The sequence below is a fragment of the Schistocerca serialis genome, chromosome 1 (assembly GCF_023864345.2).
Source record: "Schistocerca serialis cubense isolate TAMUIC-IGC-003099 chromosome 1, iqSchSeri2.2, whole genome shotgun sequence".
In the NCBI taxonomy this organism is placed as follows: Eukaryota; Metazoa; Arthropoda; class Insecta; order Orthoptera; family Acrididae; genus Schistocerca; species Schistocerca serialis.
This window is the reverse complement of record NC_064638.1, coordinates 429639912-429661950: the sequence shown is the minus strand read 5'-3', so window position 1 is coordinate 429661950 and position 22039 is coordinate 429639912. Positions and strand designations below refer to the sequence as shown.

General features: G+C 43.5%; 1 protein-coding gene across 1 annotated transcript in view; it reads right to left on the bottom strand.

The window, feature by feature from the left end:
• LOC126481119 (CLIP domain-containing serine protease HP8-like) overlaps positions 1–21278 on the bottom strand; it is a 90501-nt gene extending 69223 nt beyond the window's left edge. The window contains exons 1-2 of the mRNA XM_050104696.1: positions 21211–21278; positions 10683–10903 (exon numbers count right to left, since the gene is read on the bottom strand). Coding sequence (XP_049960653.1) covers positions 10683–10903; positions 21211–21278 — 289 coding nt within the window. The remainder of the gene's footprint in view (positions 1–10682; positions 10904–21210) is intronic.
• Between the last annotated feature and the right edge of the window lie 761 nt (positions 21279–22039).

Sequence of the window (22039 nt, the reverse complement as noted above, 5' to 3'; positions counted from 1 at the left end):
GGCGACTTTTACTTTTTTTTGTAAAAAAACGTGAAAATGACTATAAGTTGAGTTAGAGATGAAAGTAGGTTTAAAACTATCTTTGGGCAAAAGTTTTGGTCTTTCCTCATCGTTTTTGTCTCAAGAATAAACTGGCACTATTTGTCGGTGCGGGTGTCAGTATATCTCTCACTGCTTATTTTTAATGTGCAACAGATTCACCATTGGTTATTCAAATGTGAGTAGTATCAGATGCCAAAGGAATTGTGCTGGTTGAATTTTCAGCGGTTACTCGAGAGGCGCCGTTCCATGGCAGAACCTGCGCTGCGCAACGCGTCCAGACAGGGAATTCTACAGCGCAGTGAGGTAGCAGTCTGATTGCTTGCGAAACGTTTGTTTCTTAATCTCTGCTGCACTGCGCTTACGGATGCTACAGCGGTAACTTTAGCTCCTGTGTTTTCCTGTATTTGCAGCATATGTTTCCATAACGACTGAAATAATTGAACATGTGAGACGTCATTCCGAACATCGGACACTGCCCCCCCCCCCCCCCTATTGCCCAATTTGATACATACTACCTTCTACAGAGCAGCACGGTGGAGCCTCTTAACTATAAGTGACATTATGGGCATTGGCTGTGGATCTTGGATTCAGTATAAGTCAGTAAACACAAAACAGATCTAAAAATAGAAAAAAAATAAACTTTCACTTCAAGAGCTGTTATACAATTACTCAGTGACAATATATTATGAACGTACATTAACAAAGTCACCATTCCTCAGCTCTCGGTTCAGTCACACATTCACCATGTTGGCACTTAAGAGAAAGGTGGCGAAATGTTGAATGACGCCAAAAAAAATCTTTTTTATCTCATCACAATACGATTATTTTACATTCGGAGCTATAGGCGGAAACTGATTCAGTGTAATAGTTAATACATCGTGACTCGATAATGAGTGCCCCCTTCTAAGAAAGTGAAAAAATGAACATACTGTCTGGTGAAAAGCATGTAATGCAGAATTGACCTCTAGATGTCCCAAGTGGCGGACTTTTCCTTATAAGAGGAGGCGGAGAGTATTTTGTTGTCAGGAGAGAAGTAGTAACAACAGAAAGGTTCCGAAGAGCTATTAGCAGTCCATCTTGCACAATGATTGTGTGTAGGTAATTACAAACAGTGGAGTACAGTGGTGGAGCAGCTCCTCATAAGACACACACTTCTGGAGGGCACGCTAACACGGAGCTTGAGGTGCTGTAAACGGCGACTCCACTGGACAGTGGATGACTGGAAACTAGTGATTTGAGCTGATGAATCGTACTACAACGTGCGGTAATCTGACTCAAGGGTTCGGATTTGGCGAATGCTGGAAGAACGTTACCTGCCATTAAGGGTAGTGCCAATACCGAAGCACGGAGATATGGAGGTATGGTTGTGGGTGTCTGTAGCGGCTAGGGAGTAGTCGCCTCTGGACTAAAGAAGACGCTTCAGGCGGAAGGATACCAACACATTTCATAACTTTGTGTGCTGCATACAGCAGAGGAACAGTTCGGAGACGATGACAGGCTGTAGGCCTGTCACTATGACAATACACCCTGTCATAAAGCAGCATATGTGAGGCAGTGGTTTGTAGACGGTGACATTCCTAAAATTGAACAACACTGGGTATCTTTTCTAAACCTTTGGGATGAGTTAGAACGTGGATTCGCTACAGATCCCAGCGTTCAACATCACATCTTCTCTGGTTTCGGTTCTTGAGAAAGAATCAGCTGTCATTCGTCCACAGACATTCAGATACCTCACGGAAAGTGCCGCACCAGAATTCAGGCCGTCACACATGCGAAGGCTGGACACATCCCATACCAATGTACACTGACAGGCGTCGGGATTCGTTTGATCACACTTCATCGAACTTCCCTATTTTTCTACTTTTGTCAACACTCACAAAATGCTTAGGATCGTCAATATAATAATTTTCCGGTAACCTCTAATTACGAATAACAAAATGTCAGAGTCACTGGATTTGTAAAGGGTTTTGATATTGAGTAGGCTCCTTACATGTAGATTGAGAAAGCACTTGCTTCATTAGACAATAAGTGATACGTGACCAGAATTTTATCAGTCAGTAACATTTTGTAACATATTGGCTGCCGTGTCGGCAGGCTGAGTCGTCGGCAGTTGTGAATGCCCCAGATGGTATCCGGTAGAAGGAGACTTTGTCCAGCTTCGAGATGCTGAGCCGGCCTTCCCGTAATACTTCTAAATGGGTTGTGACTGGCGCCTACTATATTGTTTTAAGATAGAGTGATTTTTCTATAATGGCAAGTGTTTTACACAGCGAATGAAATTGCCTGCATGTTAGTTAATCCTGAGTCTGACTGACAGGAAAGCCTGGATGTAAGACAATTTCGTGGAGCTTCCTAAATCGAGAGTCTGTCCACATTTCTCGCGAGGGCGGACGGTGAGTCGTGGGCTATGCGGGGCGTAGCTGATTGATTAAAGTGTCTCGATTGTATCACGTGTGATCAATATAGTTGATTTGTCAGTGCGTTAAGCTTTAAAAGAGCCTGCAAGTGCGTTCCTGTGTGCAGATGTGGTATTCTTCTTAAGGTGCCTGCGTTGCAGTTTAGTTGGCGGACACGTCTTCGGCAGGCAAAGCTGTCTCGAGTGACGCCCGGCGCTGATTCCGACCGTGACCACTGAACTTCCGTGGGCGAGCCGGAAGGATCGCTTCAGTTTCACAACATGCCTTTAAATAAATTAGGTCCTGGTGCCGCAGAATATTCTCCTAAATGGTTCACACCGTTTCTAGCATGGAACACAAGATGTCAATAACGAAGAGTTCTGGTAAACATTACCAGAGGCTATGTCTGTTTGCATTTTAGATGATACAAAGAGAAATAAGTAGTAAACCAAGACTAGTTTCAGAAAGAAGGGTTTATGAAATTATGTTGATCAGTAACTCGCGGTTTCTAACTAACTTAATGGCATTAAACTGTTTTTTAAAAGAAAAAGCTTTCTATATGAAGCTCAGAACCTGCTAGAAATTTCCGTCCAACATATACACTACTGGCCATTAAAATTGCTACACCAAGAAGAAATGCAGATGATAAACGAGTATTCATTGGACAAATATATTATACTAGAACTGACATGTGATTACATTTTCACGCAAATTGGGTGCATAGATCCAGAGAAATCAGTACCCAGTGCAACCACCTCTGGCCGTGATAACGGCCTTGATACGCCTGGGCATTGAGTCAAACAGAGCTTGGATGGCACGTACAGGTATAACTGCCCATGCTTCAACACGATACCACAGTTCATCAAGAGTAGTGACTGGCGTATTGTGACGAGCCAGTTGGTAGGCCACCATTGACCAGATGTTTTCAATTGGTGAGAGAGCTGGAGAATGTGCTGGCCAGGGCAGCAGTCGAACATTTTCTGTATCCAGAAAGGCCCATACAGGACCTGCAACATGCGGTCGTGCATTATCCTGCTGAAATGTAGGGTTTCGCATGGATCGAATGAAGGGTGGAGCCACGGGTCGTAACACATCTGAAATGTAACGTCCACTGTTCAAAGTGCCGTCAATCCGAACAAGAGGTGACCGAGACGTGTAACCAATGGCACACCATACCATCACGCCGGGCGATACGCCAGTATGGCGATGACGAATACAAGCTTCCAATGTGCGTTCACCGCGATGTCGCCAAACACGGATGCGACCATTATGATGCTGTAAACAGAACCTGGATTCATCCGAAAAAATGATGTTTTGCCATTCGTGCACCCAGGTTCGTCATTGAGTACACCATCGCAGGCGCTCCTGTCTGTGATGCAGCGTCAAGGGTAACCGCAGCCATGGTCTCCGAGCTGATAGTCCATGCTGCTGCCGGCCGCGGTGGTCTAGCGGTTCCGGCGCTCAGTCCGGAACCGCGCGACTATTACGGTCGCAGGTTCGAATCCTGCCTCGGGCATGGATGTGTGTGATGTCCTTAGGTTAGTTAGGTTTAAGTAGTTCTAAGTCCTAGGGGACTGATGACCACAGATGTTACGTCCCATAGTGCTCAGAGCCTCCATGCTGCTGGAAACCTCGTCGAACTGTTCGTGCAGATGGTTGTTGTATCCCAATCTGTTGACTCAGGGATCGAGACGTGGCTGCACGATCCGTTACAGCCATGCGGACAAGGTGCCTATCATCTCTACTGCTAGTGATACGAGGCCGCTGGGATCCAGCACGGCGTTGCGTATTACCCTCCTGAAACCACCGATTCCATATTCTGCCAACAGTTATTGGATCTCGACAAACGCGAGGAGCAATGTCGCGATACGATAAACCGCAATCGCGATAGGTTACAATGCGACCTTTACCAAAGTCGGAAACGTGATGGTGCGCATTTCTCCTCCTCACACGACGCATCACAACAACGTTTCACCAGGCAACGCCGGTCAACTGGTATTTGTGTATGAGAAATCGGTTGGAAACTTTCCTCATGTCAGCACGTTGTAGGTGTCGCCACCGGGGCCAACCTTGTGTGAATACTCTGAAAAGCTAATCATTTGCATATCACAGTATCTTCTACCTGTTGGCTAAATTTCACGGTTGTAGCACGTCATCTTCGCGGTGTAGCAATTTTAATGGCCGGTAGTGTACATAAAATATGAGGATACAAGAGTGTGCCAGAGTTGATATCTTGAAATTATCACTTGATAATGAATTAAAATAACCATTTGATAATAAATTCAGTTGAGAGAAGCATAATGTATAACTGAAGAAACGCCTAAAAGTCTTATTTGTGTCTCAAATATTGACAAACATAAGTAGTATAAGCATTAAAGAGCTGACTTACTTTCTAAGTTCTAGGGGACTGATGACCTCAGAAGTTAAGTCCCATAGTGCTCAGAGCCATTTGAACCATACTTTGCTTGCTTTCACTCCATGACATTATACAAGTTAGACAAGCTCAAGCTTTTTGTGCCCTCTCTGGGGTAATGCGAGTAATTTATGGTATGTATTCAAGAACTTCTCTTAGAACACTCTTGAAAGACGTGGCCTACTGACTAGTGCTTCTTCGTACATTTACTGCTCAATGAAAACTGTCATAAATGATGTATATCTCTCGCAAAATGGAGTCAGTGGAAGGAATAAGAACGATCTTAATGAAGAGTTATTAAAGTCAGGAGTCCAGAAAATTGTCCATTTTTCAGGAACACATTTTCTATAATTTTCCAAAAAGCTTAAAAAGTTTAGCTACTTGTATAATATGAGAGGAACCTAAAGCATATATTTGTGGCCAGATCATGGATTTCGAAGCAGAGCAGACAAATGAATAATTAATTATAGGCCTAATAGTTAATATAAATGTTATGTAATACCTGATTCCCACCCAGATTGAGTGCAGTAATGTTATCTGTATGTCTTATTTATTTTTGACAATGCTTGGCTGCAATAATCTAGACGTTATCTTCTGCTTTTACATGCATATACACTGAAATGTGTGTGCTGACTTTTTAACGTGTAAATGAAAAAAAAATCGTAAAATGTGAGACTGTTTCAACGTCCCTGAGGACCACTTGTTAGCATTTCTGGAAGTAGCGTTGGCATGTCGGTTCCCTTATAAACAAGCATTCTGTATTTTTATTTTTCTGACATCCTCCACATCCTCGAGGGTCTCCTCACTGTGTCTACAGAAACAACAGTGTATCTGATTTAATCTACGATTAAACGTTTACACCATATCAATAACCCGAGTGTTTAGTGAGTAACACAACGATCTTGTTTTGATTCAAATCTCCTCCCAGCCATTCTAATATAGGTTTACTGTGATTTCCCTAATAAACTCCTGACGAATGTGAGTTTGTGTTCTGTCTCCAATGACCTACATGGCAAACTCTAATCTTTCGCGTCTTCCTTGTTAGACCACAGCAAATTTCATATAACAATACTAGTGAAAAGATTAGGTATCTGATGATGTCATCGTCTTTCTTTATAAGCAGCAACTTCAACAACATGAAAGCAGCTAATATTGGTGATATACAGATAACTGAGGCCTTTTATAGCATTTAGAAAATTAAAATCTAACACTTTATTGTGACCACTGTTTTATTTTGCTGGTAGCCATAACTGACTTCGGCACATTTCTGATATTTTCAGTAGTTCCCTGATTCCAATATCGTAAGCAAATAACATTTGACCTACGGGAAGCAATCATGCTGTCTGTGTTGTTTTAATAAGGTGACTCAGCGGCAACGAAACACAATACGTGCTGTTTCTGTCACATAATTCTGTTTGCACAGAGATGCAATTCTCTTACATTGATGATACCAGTAGTGAAACAAAAGTGACCGGGTCTCTGAAACTGTGGGTAGATGGTAAAACAATATTCACGATCTCCCACACAGACTGACTGTGGCTACGCTTACGATTAGAATATTGTCCACAGTCATCCCGTAGTAGTACACTGAAAACTTTATACCCTTCTGTCACACAGAGTAACGTCTCGGAGCAACTCATCTTAGGCAGGAAGAATATTTTTAGCCACAAAGCCAGCCACCCGCCATAGTTGGTCTATTCGTCCTCTGAGCTTTAGTAGATGTCAAATAGGGTGAGAAATTCTACACTGACGACGAAGCACAGCTTAATAGACAGAAGGTTAAAAACATAAATCCGTTGTCTTAAAAATAACAGTATCCATTCCGTGAACACAAAACGGAGGAACAATAGTTGTATTACGAGTACGACCTTAAGCACCATCCGAAGCAGTGTGCAGTACTCTGAGGAGTAAATTTTCAGTTGACTTCCAGAAGAGTTGAATGCTGTGACAAGCCGTAGATCTTCACATCCAGTGTCAAGGGCTTTTTTCCGGCAAACTATCCCCTTCAAGAACACTTCAGGTCCACTTTACTGTGTAACTGCAACCGTAGCTTACTAAATTATTTTGAAAAGTAAGAAATAATTGCTTATGTAAATAAGGTTCAGGCCTGTTCAGCTGACTTGGCCTACTGATTTGGATTTTTGCGTGGTTTCGCCATCCTGTTCCAGGCCAACAAATGGACTCCTTTCGGCTTTTCATAGTCTAACGCAGGGATACTCAACTTATTTTAAGTACCCTCAATTCTGTATCTGTGTTAGTAGTAAAAGTTCCTTACCGCCCACCAGTTCCATAGTAATGGTGATTTATGAAGTACGAAAGTAACTTTACTTTATAAAATTTATAAAGCTGAGGTGCAGCAAATTAAAGCATATCACAATTACGTCAAAATTTTATGAAAACCAAATGAAAATATCTTTAATCCCAAACTGCCTGCCACCCACCATAAAAACTGGAACGTGTACTACTGGGCGGTGGGTACCAGGTTTGCTACCACTGGTTTAACGTTTTGCAACTTCTGACTTTTCTTTCAAAGAGTTCAAGATTTATAATGACGAGCCCTATGCTCTTGTCTCATTAAAACGTTGCACAGTGAAATAAAATAGAATAGCTAAAATTGACAGTTTTTTAAAAGTTACATTCTGTTGCATTTGTTTAGTTGCTAAGCGTAGTAGCCCTACGGTACTAAATCAACGATACATATATAACCTACGTATCGCATATATGGAAAGGAAATCATTTCCTAGGCATTTCAGAAGGTCGCTGAGTGTGGTCGTCCAATTGTACGTGCACGTTGAACGCTGTTATTCCTCGCTTTCGATAACTTCGTATCTTCTGGGAATTAGAGTCACAACACATTAGCGCCTGGTTGATACATCATTTGTGGGAGGCGTAGCACTGTATGAACGCAGCTGAAAGAATCTTCACACACATTGTAAAATGCCCACCTCAGACAATAGTGACATATCTGGTGATGGTAAGGCGAACAATGTCGTCAAGTTTACGTCAGTTAACCGAGCTCTGAATTTCCCCTCTAACCATTGCTCTCCAAAAATTACCGAGAATTATGCATCACTTCCGAGAAAAAGTGACCAGTTACAAATACAGCAGCTTGTCTGTAAATTCTCTAGTCTCTTTCTCTGTGGTGACAAGACTGAGGCGGGCACCCGAATAGTACTTACAAAACTGGTCGTTCAAAAACGTTGTAGACAATGTTTCCGTAATACGCTATCCTATTCCAGTCAACAGAGCTTTCTAGTATGGTAGAATACAAAATTGACTTAATTATGACGAAACCGATCACCAGTTTTATGTTTCTGTTTTTTTTCTTTTGTATTATCTACTGTGTGTGTTCCTATGTTTTTCCCGACTATTATGTATTTATTTACAGTTATCAAGATCGGAAACAACTCTACGTTACCTAATGGCTCGTCTGTATGCGAACACCGGAGATGCTCGTATACTTTCCAGGTTCGTTTTTGATGATTCTGGTTCCCTTGTAAAACACTGGATTATCTACGATGTTACACTATTTCGGCAGAATATGAGCTCCACAAGTGAACTGTTTTAATTAAAAGGTTTTTTATTCATTATACCACCATTGTGATACACTGGATTAATAATAACGCGAAAACGTGAGTCATGCTGGAGTCAGTTCTGCCTGATTGCAAGGTGTTTCAAAAAATGGCTCTGAGCACTATGGGGCGTAACATCTGAGGTCATCAGTCCCCTAGAACTTAGAACTACATAAACCTAACTAACCTCAGAACACCACAACCATCCATGCCCGAGGCAGGATTCGGACCTGCGACCGTAGCGGCCGCGCGGTTCCAGACTGAAGCGCCTAGAACCGCTCGGCCAAACTGGCCGGCGATTGTAAGGTGTATAATGAACAAAAATGACACAGCTGAAACTAAAACTTTGTAGCAAATCACTGCTTGGAGGAGCTATAACGGGTGTAGAGGAGGGAGGAAGGAGGTCTGGGGGCCTGAGTGGTAAGGAGTTTCACGATTCCAGATACTGGCACAGCGTATTTTTTCTTTCTGGCTGCCACAGTGCGGCCTGCATGGGTGATAGGGTGGTAGTGTTAACGAACTATATACATATGTGTAGGCTGGGCGATTTTATTATGAAGATTCAGTTTCAGTGAAATATATAATTTAATGTACTTCTCACACTCGACGATGAATTGAACTCACACAAAGCGCTTCGAATTCTAATGTATCGTAGCCAGTCTTTTTATAGTTAAAAATGGCAGGTGGTGTAGTAAATATCCAGTCAGTCGACAGTGAATTCTGCTTCCTGGTGGAGCACTGGACTTGTGTTCAAAAGGGAAAGGGTTCAAACCATTATCTGGCTACTGTGGGTTAGGTTTTCCGTTGTCTTTCCTAGCTCATACAATACCTATATCTACATACGTACTCCGCAATCCACCATACGGTGCGTGGCGGAGGGTACCTCGTACCACAACTAGCATCTTCTCTCCCTGTTGCACTCCCAAACAGAACGAGGGAAAAACGACTGCCTATATGCCTCTGTACGAGCCCTAACCTCTCTTATCTTATCTTTGTGGTCTTTCCGCGAAATATAAGTTGGTGGCAGTAAAATTGTATTGCAGTGAGCCTCAAATGCTGGTTCTCTAAATTTCCTCAGTAGCGATTCACGAAAAGAACGCCTCCTTTCCTCTAGAGACTCCCACCCGAGTTCCTGAAGCATTTCCGTAACACTCGCATGATGATCAAACCTACCATAACAAATCCAGCAGCCCGCCTCTGAATTGCTTCTACGTCCTCCCTCAATCCGACCTGATAGGGATGCCAAACGCTCGAGCAGTACTCAAGAATAGGTCGTATTAGTGTCTCCTTTACAGATGAACCACATCTTCCGAAAATTCTACCAATGAACCGAAGGCGACTATCCGCCTTCCCCACAACTGCCATTACATGCTTGTCCCACTTCATATCGCTCTGCAATGTTACGCCCAAATATTTAATCGACTTGACTGTGTCGTGCGGAAGCGTTGTCGCTTCCCGCGCCCGGGTTCCCGGGTTCGATTCCCGGCGGGATCAGGGATTTTCTCTGCCTCGTAATGACTGGGTGTTGCGTGATGTCCTTAGGTTAGTTAGGTTTAAGTAGTTCTAAGTTCTAGGGGACTGATGACCATAGATATTATGTCCCATAGTGCTCAGAGTCATTTGAACCATTTGTGCCGTGACTGTGTCAAGCGCTACACTACTAATGGAGTATTCAAACATTACGAGATTCTTCTTCCTATTCATCTGCATTAATTTACATTTATCTATATTTAGAGTTAGCTGCCATCCTTTACACCAATCATAAATCCTGTCCAAGTCATCTTGTATCCTCCTACAGTCACTCAACGACGACACCTTCCCGTACACCACAGCATCATCAGCAAACAGCCGCACATTGCTATCCACCCTATCCAAAAGATCATTTATGTAGATAGAAAACAACAGCGGACCTACCACACTTCCCTGGGGCACTCCAGATGATACCCTCACCTCCGATGAACACTCACCATCGAGGACAACGTACTGGGTTCTATTACTTAAGAAGTCTTCGAGCCACTCACATATTTGGGAACCAATCCCGTATGCTCGTACCTTAGTTAGGAGTCTGCAGTGGGGCAGCGAGTCAAACGCTTTCCGGAAGTCAAGGAATATGGAATCCGTCTGATACCTTTCATCCTAATACAAGGACGATTCCTGTATCGCCTTCCTTATCGAATTAGAATTCCAGTTTCTCGACGAGTTGTTGGACTGTGACGTTCCTAGCGCGTACGCAGAGCGCCGGCGGGTAGCTGTACTTACGCGCTAGCGAGCCCGGCACAAGCAGCAGCCAGACGCAGGCGCAGACGCACAGTAGCCGCGGCGCGCCGGCCGCCATGCTGCCGCACACTGGACCGGCGGCGCGGCTGCGGCCGCCGGCGCGCCCGCCCTGCCCTCTGCCGGTGAGTCCCCCGGCTGACAGCTGACAGCCGCCAGTTGGCAGTGTGGTTCCGTAGCAGCAGCCGCTGGCCGAGACGGGAGCGCTGCGGGGAATTGCGGTAACCTCAACCCGTGCTAAACTCTCACCGCAGCAAGAGTGAACTCCCGTACACCGCTGCTGTTGCGTCTTCGGCCCGAAGACTGTTTCGACGCGGTTTTCCACGTCCTGTTCAAGCCTCTTCAAGTCTTCATAAATCCTGCCACCCACACCAACTTGTACCGAGTGGTTACAATTAAAGTGCAGCTATCCACAGAGGTCCACTGTTGGCTGCAGGTATCGTATGGGAGCGAAACTTGCTAGATATTCGAATGCGTTAATGCGGGACGGATTTCCGCTGTAAAAAATAGTTCCCATTTTGGTCACAGGTGCAAGCAAATCTTTTCCCACTTGTCCTATTGCCAATTCGTTACATATGGAAACATTCTTTACGTCTTTCTTGCATTCACAGCGTAGATTTGCACCTGGTGACCCACACTGGAACAAATTTTTAGTAGCAGAAATCGGTTCCACATCAACACATCAGAATATGTACCAGGTTTCACTGCCATGCGATAGTTCTAGTTCACACTGGACTCCCATGCATAGCTGCAATTTAATTACAACCACAAAGTACTTGCTCACTTTGGTCAAGCGATCTTCCTTTACAATTTCTATTCTTCCTCCTTCCCCCACCCCCAACACACACACTTCCCAACACTATCAAATTAAGTATTCGTTAAATCCTCAGGATGTGTGCTGACTTCGAGGAGGAAGCCCTGTCGTCATCCGAATGGAAACCTACTTGCTTTTTCCGTTACGTGGACAACACGTTCGTCATCTGGCCACATGGTATGGATAAACTCCTTGGCTTCCTTACACATCTAAACTCCATACACCCCAACATCAAATTCACTATGGAGACTGAAACGGAGGGTAAATTACCTTTCCTTGACGTCTTGGTCAAGAGAGGCGCTGACGGCACCCTAGGTCATGGGGTGTATCGGAAGACAACGCACACTGATCTGTATTTGCACGCAGACAGCTGTCACCACCCTTCACAGAGGAATGGGGTACTTAAAACTCTAATACATAGGGCGCGCACTATCTCTGACGCAGAGAGTATAGCCCAGGAATTGGAACATCTGAGAACTGTATTTCGAAAAAATGGGTACTCAGAGTGGCAGATTCAACGTGCTCTCCACCCAACCACTACAGCACAACCTGTGGAGATGGATGAAATCACGAGGGAGGAGGTAGGCACTGCGTTTATTCCATATACAGGCGCACTCTCGGGGAAAATCGCCCGCATTTTGCAGAAACACCGGGTCGGAACTGTGTTTTGTCCTCCGAATAAAACTCGTGCACTGGTGGGGAGCGCCAAAGATGACCTCGGTTTGAGTAAGGCCGGCGTGTACCAGATTCCGTGTCAATGTGGCAAGTCATATATTGGTCAGACGATGCGTACCGTCGAGGATCGATGCCGTGAACACCAGAGGCACACTCGACTGATGTATCCGAGCAAGGCGGCGGTCGCTGAGCATTGTTTGTCGGAAAATCACTCCATGGAGTATGAACGCACGAAGATTCTGGTACAGACGTCAAGATACTGGAACAGCGTTGTTAGAGAGGCCATCGAAATTCGCGCCAATGACTACCTCATAAACCGTGACTGTGGCCATAATCTTAGCAAGGCTTGCGAACCAGCGATTGGGTTAATCAGGAGTAAATCGAGCCAACGTATAGTTGTGACGACCACGGCGGACAGAGCCATCACACCGACGTCATCTCAGACCCCGTCGCAATCTGTTCCACAGCGCGACCGTGGCGCGGGGGCGCGGACAGCGGAGGGAGCGCACCGCGGGCGGGGGGTATTTAAATCGGACGCCGCCGCGACCGAACCCAGTTCCCTCTGAGCAGCCATAGCGTACGGATCTCCGTGCCGGCACGTTCACAGGAGCTCAGTCCGTCAGTTCACCTGATGATCGCGACGTGTATGATCACCGAAATATTGTGCCCGTTGGGCACTGTAGACCGGCAGCACACCCGTGGATATTTTGATTATCAAATACGCCGGGAGAAACTCAAGAATCACATCTCATTTCTTAATTATCCAGATCCATTAGCATCGTACAATTTAATTCGACTTCACTCTAAATCTTGTATCGGTTCTGTTGATGTTCATCTTATAATCTCTTTCCGAAACGCTATCTACTTCATTCAACTAACCTTCCAAGTGCTCTGCTGTCTCTGACAGAATTACAATGTCACTGACAAAATTCAAAGCTTTATTTCTTCTTTGTGACTTCTAATTCTCTTTCCGGGTTTTCTTTAGTTTTGTCTGCTGCTTGCTCAAAGTAAAGTTTGAATAACTAGGGGAAAAGGTTGCAATCGTGTCTCACTCCCTTCACTACTACTGGCTCCCCTTCATGCCCTCCGACTCTTATGACTGTAGTCAGATTTCTGTACATGTCGTAGATAACCTATCGCGTCCTCTGTTTATACCATTTTATATCACATAACATAACATTACAAAGAACACTAGCATACCTGTTTTATTCATAGTCCAGCGTAGGGACGACGACATACTGTTATGCTGGTAATCAGTAAAATTTCTATACCACATTTTGCAGTCCTCTGTGAGATAGATACTACTAGATTCGATCTTACATATTTCTGCCCCTGTAAATTTGTTTTACCTGACAATCAATATTAGGATCTAATGAAGGAAAACATCTTAATTTTATTCATTACAATGAGGTTTTAAAAGGTACGCATTTGTGTCATTAATCATTTAAATGTAAGACACTCTATCAGATACATTTTTTCATGCATAGCATGACGTGTTTCAGCGACTGTGCTGCACATAAAACAACGTTACTGTGCAGTGTGCTGCATTTCAATAACTACAGAAAACATAGTCTGGATCCTTACAATCTCTTTAATCACCCATATTAATGCGGAATTGGCTTGTAGATATCATGAGAGGCCAGTATAAAAGGAGGCAAAGAGTAGTGTGTTGTCAGTAGAGAAGCAATAGTGGAAGAAAGGATCGGTCAGGAGAGCTTACTGACTTCGAATGTGGACTAGTCACTGGATGTCACCTGAGTAACACATCCAGCAGGAACTTTACAACCTTCCCAGAACTGCCAAAGAGACCTCCGTGATGTGACTGTGAAGAGGAAACGTGAAGGAAGAATTATAGCCAAAGCAAGACCAGCCAGACCTCACGTACTAACCCACAGGAACCATTGAGCACTGCGGAGGGTGATAATAAAACCAGCGTGGAAGGAATTATTCGTGAGTTCCAAAGTGCTACCAGCAGCGCAGCTAGCACAATGATTGTGCTTAGGGAGTTAACATGAATGTGGTAGAGTGGTCGGGCAGCTCCTCAAAGGCCACACATTTTTGTAGTCAGCGGTAAGCGACGCTTGAGGTGATGTAGAGAGGGACGCCACTGGACAGTGGATGACTCGAAACGAGTGATTTGGAGCGATGAATCACGCAAACGCCTGTGGCAACCCGATGGATGGGTTTGGTGTCTGGCATCATGTAAACTATGTAGAAGGTGGTGTTATGGTGTGGGGGTGTTTTTCGTAGTTAGGGTGTGGTCCCCTTATTTTGGAGTAAGAAAAACCCAAATGTGGAAGGATGTGAACAAATTTTACAGCATTGTGTGCTGCATGCAGTAGGGAAACAGCTCGGACATGATGATTGTTCAGATCAGCATGTCAGTGAACCCTACGATAAAGCAGAATGTTGGAGGCAGTGCTTTCTTGACATTCGTGAAATGGACTGGCCTGCCCGAGTCCTGACCTGAACCCAGTGGAAAGCGTTTGGGATGAGTTAGAACGTAAACTTTGCCCCAGGCCCCAGCGTCCGACATCACTTCCTTCTCTACACTCTTTGGCTCTTGAGGAAGAGTGGGCTGCCATTCCTACACAGACATTCAGACACGTTATTAAAGTCCCCCAGCAGAGTTCAAGTCGTCATAAAGGCGAGAGGTGGACGAATCTCATATTAATGCCCACGAATATGTATCCGGATACTTTTGATCAAATAGTGTATTTATTACTTTGATTACAGATTTCGACGTGACGAATGCATCTTGTTCAGTTCGAAATCTGGGAATAAAGGAAAAAGACTTTGATAAAGTAAAAAATTAAGTTTTGACTCGAACCACTCTGCTCTCGACGTCTGACGAAGACCACAAGAGAAGTTGGCAGATATCGTGAAAAATAAAACAACGACCCAGGTAAAACTTAGAAGCTTGTGAAGTCATATGTAGAAGTTGTTACTGACTGACCACGTAATTTTGTTTATAGCATCACTTCTACATTTTCTGTTGTTTATTGTTGTATTCTGACACTGTTATGCAAACTGCGCTTTGCAACACTATGTTTGGTTAATTTCTCGTTCATTTATTTTTATTACCACCATTGAAAGTCCGTCTTTTAATATTAAACTCCACGTTTTTTGTATAAGCGCACGATGTCAACGGAGTCGTCACAGAAATATCGTACTATTGGAGATCTCTAAGCAGTGAGAGTTTCAAGATCAACTGACTGAGACAAAAAACTATGTGAGGGTCTTTCGTTGTTAACTGCAAGTGTGATACGGCTCCACCGCAGTAGAGTCTATGACGTACATAATAGAAGGTTGCAAGAATAAGACATGATCAGAAGATCGGACGTGGCTCAATGGCTGAAATACCACTGGGTACTTCATTTGATACCTGTCGGCAAACAATCGCATTACAAATATATAACTCAAAGTATGCTAGAAAATGCCAACGGCCTTGCCGCAGTGGTAACACGGTTCCCGTCAGAACACTGAAGTCGCCGGACTGGGCTAGCACTTGGATGCGTCACCATCCGGTCTGCCGAGCGCTGTTGGCAAGCGGGGTGCACTCAGCCCTTGTGAGGCAAAATGAGGAGCTATTTGATTGAGAAGTAGCGGCTCCGGTCTCGTAAACTGACATACGGCCGGGAGAGCGGTGTGCTGACCACATGCCCCTCCATATCCGCATCCAGTGACGCCTGTGGTCTGAGGATGACACGACGGCCGGTCGGTGCCGTTGGGCCTTCCAAGGCCTGTTGGCATGGAGTTTAGTTTTTTAATGCTAGAGAATGGCTAGAGGACAATGCGTTCTACATCATACAACGTCAGCGAGTTGTTCTGACAGCGTGCATCTTCATACTAGCTACAGCGCAAGGGTTGTTGACAAGGCAATCCCCTTGGGCGACACCTCACGTCTAAAGATTCTGGCGAATTAATTTTGTTCAACTGACAGAACTATGAGAATGACAGTGGCGTCCTGTTTGTGTTCATACAATACCAATAGTCATTATAAATGCAAAAAGGTCTAAAGGAACAAAGAATGTCAGCAGAACTATGGAAAGTCTTGCAGATGGCTATGGTAGTTGCCACAGTAAGAACAGCGGAGATTAAAACTGAAAATAATCTGCCCTTGATTTTAGTAGCTCGTAAATTTAGATTAAAACGCTGTGCCAGTTGCATGAAAAATTTCTCCACAATCCATTTAGGCCCTTAGGTCACTTTCAAGTGCTCGAAACCGAACAACAAGAGCTCTCTGTCAGTTGGAGTGCGTCAGTGTGGAGAAATTTTGGTACCAACAATAATTAACTTTGCTCTGAAATATGGTCCCAAATAGAAGAAACCATTTTAAAGGAATCGAAGTTAAATAGTTATAGTGAGAGTGGCAGTGGGAGCAAGCTCACGCGATAGCATAGCAGCAGCAGGGGAAATCATTTATTAGTAATGTCTTTTTGGTCATTAAACTTGAATTATGAAGTGTGAGCTCCTACTTTCTACATCTCAAAGCATAACGAATAGCACAAAAATGGATTCTGTAAACTCTGTAAACATGCTTTAAAATCAGTTACCAACTAATAGTTAACAACCTGAAGATCTACGCTATTTGACCAGTATTAATAAGTGCAAGTCGTTCGTCTACACCGCCTGAAGATCTCGGAGAAACTGCAGGAGCCTCAAACTTATCTTACGATCTGAAAATCATTAACGAAAGATAAGTTCAAAGGCAACACGATAGTACAAAGTGTTCCTTATATATCATGTTCTACGCATTATATGAGCTCGCTGAGCGTAATCATTCAAAATTATACGAGTAATATGGATGCTGTGTCACCTGGTAAGTTCGTGCTTCAAAGGAAAAGGTGAAGTAAATCAATCAAAGTAGGCAAATTAATTTGACTAATACTACAACTGAATAAGGAATCAAATATGCAGTTCAGTTCTGGTGGCTGCGTTCACACGGTGAAATAGATTGAGTCTTCCTGAACAGTATCTCAAAACTACATTACAACAATAATATTCCACGTGGAAGAAACGAATCATTTTAAGTGAGACAGATGCGTGTAAGTCTAAGTGACTTGAGGTTTAGGATGCTTATCATTAAAATGGACTTCGTATCACATGTTGTACGAAAGAAGTGCTAACTCGAACAAAGACCCACATTTAGCACACGAAATTACAATCGCCGTAAACCCGTAAATCTTTGTTGAAAGGAAGCTAAATGCAATGCTCGCAGCGATATGCGTCTCACCATATTACATCGAAATGTTTTGCTTAAAAGCTGCATCTTGTCCAGTAGACAAAAAACTGAATAAGAGCTTGATATGACGTGCTGAAAATGGCGACGAGATCAGAGTCAGCACCGAATGAAGACCAGACAAGAAGTAGCAGCTTTGTACATTGCGAACCGCGTGGCTGGGACATGCGAAAACTACCGCCTAGTAAACCTACTGGCTTTCTCGGGTTATAAATGCCTTAACGTCTCAGAAGAGATCACCGTATTCTCGGACAAGCAGCCGCGATGGGTAGCCGTGTGGTCTAGGACGTCTTGTCGCGGTTCACGCAGCTGTCCCCGTCGGAGGTTCGAGTGGGCATGGGTGTGTGTGTTATCCTTAGCCTACGTTAGTTTAAGTTAGATTAAGTAGTGCGTAAGCCTAGGGACCGATAGCCTCAGGTTTTTGGTCCCATAGTCCTTATCACAAATTTACAAACTTTTTCGGACAAGGGAAGATGAATCACTCCAGCGTTTTGTAGTAGACACACTTATCGACAGCCGGACCAAACAAGTGATAAATACAATGCGAATTGTAGTTTCAGGAGGAATGATAAGATGTTCGTTCTTAAGTGGCGGCCTTTCAATAGAAAATCACTTTATTATAGCAACACTTTTGATTGATTGTAACATAAGGTCTCTATCAACTAGGAGTAATGATATAAACAGTGGTACGGAAGGAATACAAATGGATTTACTTGCTCAGTGGCGGAGAGAAAAAGGCTAGGAGAGCGTCAATAGAAGAGGTAATGAAACAGAAAGCAGTGGAGTCAGAATATAAAGACAGAGCAAGAGATAGCGATAACACAAGCTGATAGAAGTGCTGGCACTCTAAGAGAAGTGTTGGTTTTCTCTTGGTCAGGAGGAAACATCTGGTGTATACTGAGAGTAAATATACGCCGAATTTTTCGCCTTCCCTTAAAAGCGGCTTTTGTATAAACACATGTAGAGTAACGGGTAGTTTGTTCCACAAACGAAAAGCTGAAATTGAAGAGGAGAGAGAGAAAAGTTGGGCTTTGTGCTTAGATGCAGCCAAGCTATGGGATGTATTAAGTCTTGTCTTACAGCTACGGAATACTGCTGTCCATTAAGATTGCAACATCAAGAAGAATAGCAAATACCGAAATTTTACTTGTTGTGGGTTATGCAGTACCACATAGCAGGAAGACAAAGTGATTAAATTTGTAGGTGATTTGGGGGAACACCGGGAGCAAAATTGGTACACAGAGCTGCCACCTCTATCACCAAACAACAGCTTGCAACACACCTTGGCATCGAGCTCGACTGAGCACGGGATACAGATGCAGGTCAGTTGTGAGGCAAAGAAGTGTCTGGAGGATTAAGTTTGTGCCAGTTGGATACGTTCAGGACAAGTATACATTCAGGGGCAAATTACTGCCCACTCCCTCCACTTGTTGCACTGATTAATTTATGACTCCCTGGGGGTTGATTTATGATCCCCCAGAGGATAAACCCTCTTTATAAGAAACCCCCACCCCTCTGGGAAATCTCCAATGCCCCCTATCCCTTGCTGATACAACCCTACTTTTGATATCAATTGAGTAATTAATTAAATTGATCAATAATTTACCGCCTCCCCATTTGCGAAATCCTCCAACCCTCCCCTCCCCTTCTGCACTTCCCCCCTCTATCCTCATCTATAAAACGACAGGAAAAAGACTCAATCTGCACTGAGCTGCTGGAAAAGAAGAATCTCAAATCAATGTCAATTGACATGATAATGTACTGATCAATTCAACTCGCATATTCTTTATTTAATCAGTTTGTGGGAGACAAGGCTCCCCCACTTCAATAGACATCACATCTGCACACCCCACACCTCCACTTTCCATCATGCAATAGCTGTAAGCACCGAGAAATGGAGCGAAGTGCGATATGTTAGCCATAGTTTTGGGTCGTCTGCATGAGTGTGTCTACCAGCCAGGTCATGGAGCGCTAATTGTGTGTATCCATACACCACAGAGATTGGATTGTATGTATGAGATGAGTACTGCTGGGCCCAGGTGGATCGCCGAGCACATGCATCTCGTGGGGGCGAGTAATTTTCAGCAAATAATGGCGATGCATTGGGATGCATTTCACAACTCATAGGGACTACTGTGTGTGCTGGAGCTGTTTGTGTTTTCTGAAGTGGCCAGTCAGTCCACAGTGCAGGAGACAACTTTGTCCTATTCCACTACCCCAGACTGAGTGAACCAGAGGTGCTCGCCTTGTGTAGGGGGCTCCGATGAGGGCGCATGAAACAGGTTTTGCTATCCTTTCCAATCACTTGTGTGTATATGTTCACCTTGATGCTTGATGTTTGCTCTAGTCCACAATACCACTTGGAATTGGCGGGGAACTGTTCTACAGCCACTGCCAGAAAATTACTTAATTTTGATCTACAAGCGAAACAGCTGTTGAAGAAGTTGCACATCCACACACACACACACACACACACACACACACACACAAATCCACTCACTCACCCACCCACCCACACACCCACACACCCACCCACCCACCCACCCACACACACACACACACACACACACACACACACACACACATCTACCCATTCACCCACACACACACATATTGACACACGTATAGTAAGAAGGGACAGGATAGCAAACTATCGGTGAGTGTAAGAAGGCCAATACATGCTACCACACTTGATAGAAAATGCTTCACTGCTCTAATTACACATCGAAGCTGTCATGAAAAAGAACCACAACTCATAAAACATGTGTCATAACGTAAAACACACACTGAGAATTGAGAAAAATCATTGTAATAATACAGCTACTGCAAGAACTGGCCCTCGACAGGAGAGAGTGGTTGCGCTACATATGTGCTCACCATGATGGTTGGAAACAGACTAACCAGCTTAGAAACAGTCTTATCTTCCTCCTACCTCCCTTTCCTTCCTTCCCTCCTCTCTCTCCTCCTCCCAGAGGGAGGGATACTGGTTTTACAAGCCTGTTATAACTTGTCAATGATGGTACACAAAGAGATCTAGGTGAATTTCTTTATAAGTACATAACAGGTGATTACACGACGTACATAACAGGTGATTACACGAGTGCCCCTCTCAGGTGGCAGCATTCATTTGACCAAGAAATTCCAGACTCATTTACTTTCTGTCCATCTCTCTCTCTCTCTCTCTCACTCACTCAAGTGGTTACTTCCTGTTTGTCACCCCCCCCCCCCTTTGTCACCTATGAACTGGTGGGAAAAGCTCAGTCTGTGTTGAGAATCTGGACTAGGAGGATATCAAGACACGAAATGGGTGGTAAATTTGAGTAATATATTGTTTATTGATTTAAACACTAATCAAATCAATTAATTACACTGGTGGGAAACGCTGAGCTGTGGTTCTCTTTGTTTGGGTGGGGAAAAATTGTCCACTCTTATGATGCCACGGGGCAATAGGGAAAGCTGGTACAACTGCGATATAACAAAATAGCTATTAATTGTCCATTTGAGCTATTCTATCAAATTAATTGTTTAACAATTTACAGGAGTCAAATAGATCGCATAAAACACGCACAACCACCTTACAATGACTCTTCTTCATATCAATACGCATATGAATCATAATCATACATTTTGCAAATCAAGTAATTAAATTTCCGCCACAAATAGACTGTAGTGCTAAATATATCTGAGGGCTTGTATGTACCGATAGTTGAGAACACAAGCACACTGCCCACTACCGTTTCCACTAAACATATATGGTGAAAAAAACTTCCAATCACATTCACTCATGATTGCACAGCATGAACTGTCCACTGACTACAGGAGTGACAGGAGGTGCACTTATGCCGACCATGCAGGCAGTTCCATGCCCCTCTCCTAGTTTCATGTTCCATGCAGCATTTGTAATATAAACGGTAATGATGTGGAACGAATCATTTTACATGCAGGTCCCAAATTAATTTTTAAACATAGCTGCATACTAAACATATATTTTATTATACACATGTGAGTTAGTAATTCCTTCCCACCACCTTTTATACACTACAATAATAGAAATTCTTCCAAGAAATTGGAGAAGTTGTCAAGGACAAACTTTTTCAGATTGTTTTAAAACTTTTACTTTTCTTTCTGCCAGACGTTTGATATCACTGAATAAATTATGAAAAATTTTAGCTGCAGCATTGTACACCCCTTCTTATGCTAAAGACAACTTTGATGTGGAGTAATGAATGTCTTTTTTCTTTCTTATCCTGTAAGTATAACTCATTGCTCTTGTTGCTCTGTAGTGGATTATTTACTACAGATTTCACGAGGGGAAAATATACTTAGAAACAGTAGTTAAAATGACCAAATTCTTAAACAGATGTCTACAAGATGATCGTGGCTGAGCATCACATACTGTTCTTACAGCACATTTTTGAACAATGGAGACTTTCCTTCTTAAAGATGATGTGCCCCAGAACATTATGCCCTATGACGTTATTGAATGAAAATATGCAAAATATATCAACTCACTTCTTAGTATCTCCCCAAGATTTGAAACGATTCTAAGGCAAACGTGGCTGGACTAAGTTGTTTCAGTAGTCCCAAAATGCGCTATTTCGATTTTAAATT